Below are 6,489 nucleotides of genomic sequence, written 5' to 3' on the forward strand. Positions count from 1 at the left end.
GCAGCCCTCGCTCTGCTCCCTCCAGGCTTAGATTGTGGTCATCCCAATGAACACACAAACAGCAGCAGCTATTTATACAGATATGCATTTTTTTCATACACATTATATACAGTTACAGAGTAAGGAGACAGAACTTGGGGATAAGTAACAGCAGGTGGGGGGTGTAGTGATAACAAGGTGCAAATTAGTCTTTGTGCTTGGTCCTGTCTGTCCCAGTGCACACGGAGCGAGGCAGAGCCCTGCGCCCTCACACCACCACCGTGCTGGGCTGCAGCCCCCACTGCTACACTAGCCCAGACTACCTTTGAGTCTTAAATCTTTAATCACAAATAAAAACATTTAGAAGATTAAAAGATTTAAAAGTGCTCCTTTCAGCCACTGTTCTCGCAGGTGGGACCCCCAGTGCTGCGCAGCAGGGCTGAGCTGGGAGCCAAATAAGAGTAAAACCGAACAGCAACTCACTACAACTAGAGGGAGCTGGAGCCCATGGCAGCACCTCAGCAGAAGGCGTTGGTGGTGGTGGAGTTGAGGATGCGGGAGCTGGTATCACACCTGGAGGCCTTTGAGAGTTCACGCTGTGGGTACAAGAAGCAGAGATAAGGATGAGGAGTGGGAGAAGGCAGCTGTGTCAAGGGCCTGTAGGAGACAGGAGTCAGGATGTGACCCCGGGAGCTGGGAGAGAACTGGGAGCATCCCAGCAGCAGTGGTGTGCGCTGCCCAAACAGCCCCAGGTGAGGAGATGGGACTTCTCCCTCCTGCAGCTGGCAGCACACAGTGCTGGTCCTGGGCAGCTCTCAGCACCAATGAGGTGACCCTCAGCTGCGGGGAGGGGAAGCAGGAGCACGGGCAGGGGATGGGTGCAGACAGCAGCTGCAGAAGGAAGCTCTGCAGGACCCTGCCTCTGCCCAGCAGGAGCAGCACACGTGCAAGGGAGCAGGGCCTGGTGTCAGGGCAGCCTCAGAACTTGCCTGACCGCCATAGGGAGCAATGCTTACATCTGTACGAGGAAAACGGGTTAGCTCTTGGACATGGAGGTCTGAAGGGCAGAGGCCTCTGGGCAGCAAAGCTCCAGCCCAAAGCAGAGATCACCCTCCTCTGCACCCCCGGGAGCCTCTGCTCGTCCAGCACACCTCATGTCAGCAGAACAAGTGGAACAAGGATCCCTCCCTGTGGGCTGAGGGCACAGCACATGCACTGATGAAGCCATGCAGGCTGCAGGAAAAGGCTCCCACCCTCCCTTCTCCCAGTGACTGTTAGTACAGTGACAGAGTGCTGCTGCTGCTGCCAGCTACCCAGGCCCTCCCTGGGCTGGAATGGGGCACACCCTCCATGACACACTGCATCAAACCACAAAGGAGGTTCTCTGCTGAGCAGCTGGGAGCAGACCCAGCTCTGGAGAATGGCTGCATTGCTACAGCAGGGCTATGCGGGAGGCCTGGCACGATGGGACCGTGTCACAGGCACAGCTCTGCTCCTGCAGGGGCAGGCAGGAGCCAAGCATCACCATCCTCCTGTGTAAAGTCAGATCCCCACTGGGCTGCTCAGGGCCTGCACGCGATGGAGCAGCGCTTGGCCTCGGCCACCAAACTTCAGCTGAAGTTCCTGACACGGAGGCAGCAGCTGGTGCAGTGGGCGCTGGCAGGAGCAGCCGCTCTGCGCAGGGCAGAGGTCGGGCTGTGCACAGCGGTGGCCCTGGGGTGCACTGGGAGGAGCAGGGAGCGCAGCCCAGGTGCAGCCCAGTGAGGGGAGGCACGTTCAGAAGAGGTGAATTACCGCAAACTCAGAATAGGTGCTGGCAACAGAATTAATGCTGTGGTTACGCTGGGCAGGGGCTGCGGGGCTGCACCCACCGCTCAGGGTGGTTCCGTTCAGCTGTGACAGGTTCTCCTTGTTCCGTTTCCTGTGTCCGGACCGGGGGGGCTTCACAGCCACGCGGATGGGGGTCCGAGCCTGGCCAAGCTGTGCGACAGGAGGCAGATGTGTGAGCTGAGGGCAGCCTGCAGCACCGTGCTGGACTCGTGGCTGCTGCCCTGCACTTGGAGCTCCTATAACCCTGCACCTCAGGTCTAAGGCCCAGAAACACCAGAAACCTGGGTTGGAGGGAGACTCCCTGCATGCTGCCATCCCCCTCTGAACTCGGGCAGTATTGGTCCCCAGAACATCCTACCAGCAGCATGGCAGCCTGGCACAGCAGGTACCAGCAGACCCACCTTTGTAGCTCTGAGCACAACCAGGAGGTGGCAGCTGAGCACAGCCTGGCCTGGCAGCATCATACAGCAGTGTGGTACAGCAGTGTGGTACAGCAGTGTGGTACAGCAGTGTGGTACAGCAGTGTGGTACAGCAGTGTGGTACAGCAGTGTGGTACAGCAGTGTGGTACAGCAGCACTGCTCCAACCCGCACTGTGAGCACGGATGCTCCATAAAGCCTCTCACCTTCCCTCCAGAGGGTGGCAGTCGTGATGTTGGTGAATGGAAGAGAGTTGCCCCAAAAGCCGAACGAATGGTGCTGTTGGGAGTGGCACTGGAGAGGGGAGTGCCATTGAGCTGGAGGAAAGCAGAGCAGAGTGTGGGAAGGGAGACAAGGGATGCTCCGTACCAGGAAAACCACAGGGGAAGCACTGACTCCAGAGCAGGGCAACAGATCCCATTATCCCGACAGAGAACAGAGGTACCTGTAGCCCACTCCCTGTACCCATTTACAGCATAAGATTCTCTTACGCTGCTGCTGCTACAGTATGCCTGAGCCCTTCTGGCATCTCCTCGTGAGACTAAGCCCAGAGGGAAGGCTCTAAACACCATCATTCTCAAAGCACTCACCCAGCCCGAGCCCTGGCAGGGTCTCAGCCAAGCACTCCATGCCCAACATGGACAGTTTACCTTCCTTACTTTGCCAGATGTGTGGGGGCCAAGCACTCGGCGCTTGATAGGAGTCCTCGGGGTGCTCCCATACATCATCTCTGTCTCAATCTGGCATTTTTTCTTCAGGTGCTGCATGAAAGATCTACACTCACAAACCCGAGCAGAGGAGCAGCACGCAGCTGGCTGCGCAGCGCCATGGAACTCCTGCCCAGCACCCAGTGCCAGGGGAAGGACAGGCTCTTGCGAGCAGGCAAAAGCCCTGCAGGCAGCAGAGCGGGTGCTTCAGTAAAAGTAGAGTACAAACACTACAGGTCTTCAGCTGTTAGGCTCAACACAGATGCAGGCAGCCACCTGCCCTGCTGCTTAAGGAAAGTGACCACACGGAGTCAGGAAACAACAGGAAGAGCCCCCTGCCCGAGAGCTGGCAGGGAACCTGGGCTGGAACCGCTCTGCCCACAAAGCAGGGCTGGGCCACCGGCAGCCTGGTTGCCAGGCCAGGAAGCACGTTCAGCTCTGCACTCACCCGCTCCTGTTTCTCCTTCTCTTTCTCCATGCGATACAGCTGCCACTGCTCTGTCACATACTCCATGAACTGCTGTCCCTTCACCAGGAAAGGCTCCTCGCATTCCTGCTCCCAGGCCTGGATCTTGCTCTCCAGCTCCTCCTGCAGCTGATCAGGACAGGAGGGCAGTGTAGGAGCTGTTGTCCTGGACATGGGCAGCTCCCTGCCCAGAGCGAGCCCTTGCTGGTGCTCCAAGTGCTGTGCTTCTACCTGGTTAGTAGTACATGCATCTATTTGGGACCACAGCTTCTTCTTCAGGTCTGTACCTACCTTGGAAAGGGTCTTCTGCAGTTTTGCTCGCTGTTTCTCTTCTTTCAGCAGGCTGCCCCCGCGGTTGGCAAAGCGGCTGGGGTCAGCTGTTTTCCTCTAGCATAGAAAATAAGTCAGGAGATAACGAGACGGGGCCCAGCCTCACTGCCCGGCACTCCCGTGGGCTCTAGAGGAAGACACCTTCGTAGTGCAACACTTGCACAAACTCTACAGCTTGGCTCACACCGGTGCTCCAGGCACAGCATCCCATTCCCTCACCAACCCCCCAGGCCTGGCGATGCAGCACTGCCCAATACCTCCAGCTCCAGAAACAGCTTCCAGTTTTCCTCCCAGCTCTGAACAGCCTCAAACAGCTCCTTGTGCGTTTGGTAGTAACTTCTCATCTTCCCCACCTCAATATCGTGGAGCTGGAGCAAGGCCTCTGTATAGTCCTCTGGAGAGGGACAGCAGCACACTCAGGAAGCAGCCAGGATCCCCACACCACTCAGCCCTTTTTGGCAGCAGGCCCGCTGCAGCTCCCTCAAGGGAGTCAGTTACAGGAAGAGCCACCACCCACCGTTGTAATAGGGACTGAAGGCATCCCTCTGCTCCTGGCTGTAGAAGCATTTGTCCCAGTATTCAGCCAGCTCCGTGCGGATTGCCTGGACCACAGACTTCATGTTCTGCAGCTTCAGCTCCTCCAGACGGTCTACTTCCAGCTTCAGCTGCCAACACAACCACAGTACAGGCTCAGAAAAGAAGAGCGGGAGAGGAGCAGAATGCAATGTAACTTCTGCATCAGCCACCTCTGAGTGAGCCAACCACCAGCACCAACTCCAAGCTCCCCCAGTCCTCAAAGGCGGGGTTTGTCCTGCTCACGTTAGGCCTGACTGCTGGGAGCTGCTCTTCCACTCCAGGTGAGCAAACAAGCACGAAACCCAGAGCTGTCCCTCCTTTGCCCTCCCACTCCCAAAGGGCATCAGGTGGTCCTTACAGCTTCCCTGGTTTTGGCTTTGGATCCGGTCATGTGCACCGCGAAAGACTCTCTCTCTTCCTCAGGAACCTTCAGCCTTTCCCAGAGCTCGGTGATTCTGGAGCGCAGCTCTGCACACATGGCTTCGTTCAGAGCCCGCCGCGCTTCCAGCTGCAGAGGGAAAGTGTGAGTTCAGCACTGCCACAGCCTGGCGCTGAGGGACGCAAGAGGCCGCTCAGACCCATCTCACACCCCTTGCTCGTCCTCCAACATTCCCAAGCAAAAGCTTCAACATTCTAACACGTGGGGATGCGACAGACAGAGCAGCCTTTACGGCGTGCTGCCAGTCACGGCAGTGCCAGCCCAGTGTGCCAACATACCTGCTGCAGCAGGCTCTGCAGGTTAGCAATGTTATCTGTGGACAAGCAGAAGGCCTCCTCATCCTCACACACTACGTCCCGCTCGAAGCTGGTGTCGGGGCTGTGCTCCAGCTCTGCCATGCAGAGGACGACCTGCCGCTTGATGCTGACAAATTCTTCTTTCCTTCGCTCCTGGAGATGAGGATCTCCATGAAGACCCGCTGGGCTCCCCCCAAGTCCCCCCCATCCTCCCCCGAGCTCCCGGCCCCTCCTGCTCACCTTCTCGGCGCTGAGGGAGGCCACGTGGTGCCGGTAGCGGTCCAGCTCGTCCAGGCTGGGCACAACATTGTCATCAATGCTGAAGAGGGACACGCAGAGGATGTCACACAGGTTCTTATCCTGCTCCTGCAGAGCCTTCAGCTCCTGCTTCCGATCGTTCTTCTGCTTCAGCAGCACCTCCACGCGACTGCGCAAATCCCTCACCATCTGCAGGATGGTGCTCCCCTCCTCTGCCTGAAGGAAGCCGGGGATCAGGGCTCGTTCCCTGCACACAACTCGGTGCTCGGGGAGCTGGGACCGAGCCCAGCAAAGCACCGCGTCCCACCCGCCGCCTGGCAGCCCGCCCGGCCCGGCACACGGAGAAGCTCAGCCCGGCCCGGGGGGGCTGCGGGGAGCCGCGCTCACCTGGAAGGGCTCCACCCGCAGCTCTGCGCAGAGCTCGTCCAGCTCCTCCCGGTACATGGCGATGCTCGTCAGCAGCTGCTCCTTCAGGTGCTGCTCCTCCGCCACCATCATGCCCAGCAAGTTCTGCAGCACGGTTCGTCTCGCTCAGCTCCCGCCGCCGCCGCCGCCGCCGCCGCCCGCCCGTCCCGGCGCCCCGCTCACCTTGACGTGCTTCTTCACGGCGTCGGTGCGCTCCCGCTGCATCTCCTCGGGGAAGCCGATCTCCTCCCAGATGTCGCGCAGCGCCGACAGCGCGCGGTCCAGGTACGACACGGCCTCGGCCAACACCGCGCTGCGGGCGGCGGGGCCTGAGCGCCACCACAGCCCCGTGCCCGCCGCCGCCCAACCCGCTCCCCCCCATCGGCCCCGTGTCCCGGACCCGCTCCCGCAGCCCGATCCCGGTCCCGGTCCCGGTCCCGGTCCCCCGTCCCGCACATCTACCTCATGTCTCCGCTCTCCACCGCCCGACCGCGGCCACCGATTTAAACTCTCCTTCCGGAGACGCTCATTGGCCGAAGCGCCGCGGCGGGCCCCGCCCACAACCGCTGCCCAGGCCCCGCCCCAAGCCGGGTGCCGGCCAATGGCGACGAAACGCCGTCGGGGCCTCCGCCCAATCGCAAGCCAGAACGGCTACGTGAGGCTGCTGGGCTCTGAGCGCCGCTCCGTCGCACCGCGCACGCGCAGCTTTCGACGCGGATCACATGACCCGCAAAGGCGCGCGCCGCTCAGCTTTGAATGACGCCCGCGGGAACCGCCCGGAGGA

At 60.1% G+C, this 6,489-nt stretch overlaps 1 protein-coding gene across 4 annotated transcripts; it reads right to left on the reverse strand.

Moving 5' to 3' along the window:
• Positions 1 to 22: 22 nt before the first annotated feature.
• On the reverse strand, positions 23 to 6,462 carry PRC1 (protein regulator of cytokinesis 1). Of its 4 annotated transcripts, none has more exons than XM_072345207.1 (14): positions 6,168 to 6,462; positions 5,889 to 6,018; positions 5,688 to 5,810; positions 5,283 to 5,516; positions 5,025 to 5,195; positions 4,666 to 4,815; positions 4,249 to 4,396; positions 3,989 to 4,125; positions 3,693 to 3,788; positions 3,384 to 3,530; positions 2,888 to 2,989; positions 2,435 to 2,545; positions 1,774 to 1,959; positions 23 to 575 (listed from the first exon to the last, which is right to left on the reverse strand). In XM_072345207.1, the coding sequence occupies exons 1-14, from the start codon at positions 6,170 to 6,172 to the stop codon at positions 498 to 500; spliced, it is 1,818 nt and encodes a 605-aa protein (XP_072201308.1). In that variant the 5' UTR covers positions 6,173 to 6,462; the 3' UTR covers positions 23 to 497. The 4 variants fall into 4 exon arrangements, with proteins under 4 accessions (XP_072201308.1, XP_072201311.1, XP_072201307.1 ...); XM_072345210.1 differs by having other exon boundaries at positions 1,851 to 1,959; positions 2,879 to 2,989; XM_072345206.1 differs by having other exon boundaries at positions 2,879 to 2,989.
• Positions 6,463 to 6,489: the final 27 nt, after the last annotated feature.

The sequence above is a fragment of the Excalfactoria chinensis genome, chromosome 10 (genome assembly GCF_039878825.1).
Source record: "Excalfactoria chinensis isolate bCotChi1 chromosome 10, bCotChi1.hap2, whole genome shotgun sequence".
Classification (NCBI taxonomy): domain Eukaryota; kingdom Metazoa; phylum Chordata; class Aves; order Galliformes; family Phasianidae; genus Excalfactoria; species Excalfactoria chinensis.

Excerpts from the sequence above, each read along its gene's own strand:
- PRC1 (XM_072345206.1), bottom strand. Across the intron at positions 5,517-5,687 it reads TGCGGGTGGAGCCCTTCCAG|GCAGAGGAGGGGAGCACCAT; the intron begins GTGAGCGCGGCT and ends GGCTTCCTTCAG. Across the intron at positions 2,546-2,878 it reads CATCTGGCAAAGTAAGGAAG|CTCAATGGCACTCCCCTCTC; the intron begins GTAAACTGTCCA and ends GCTTTCCTCCAG.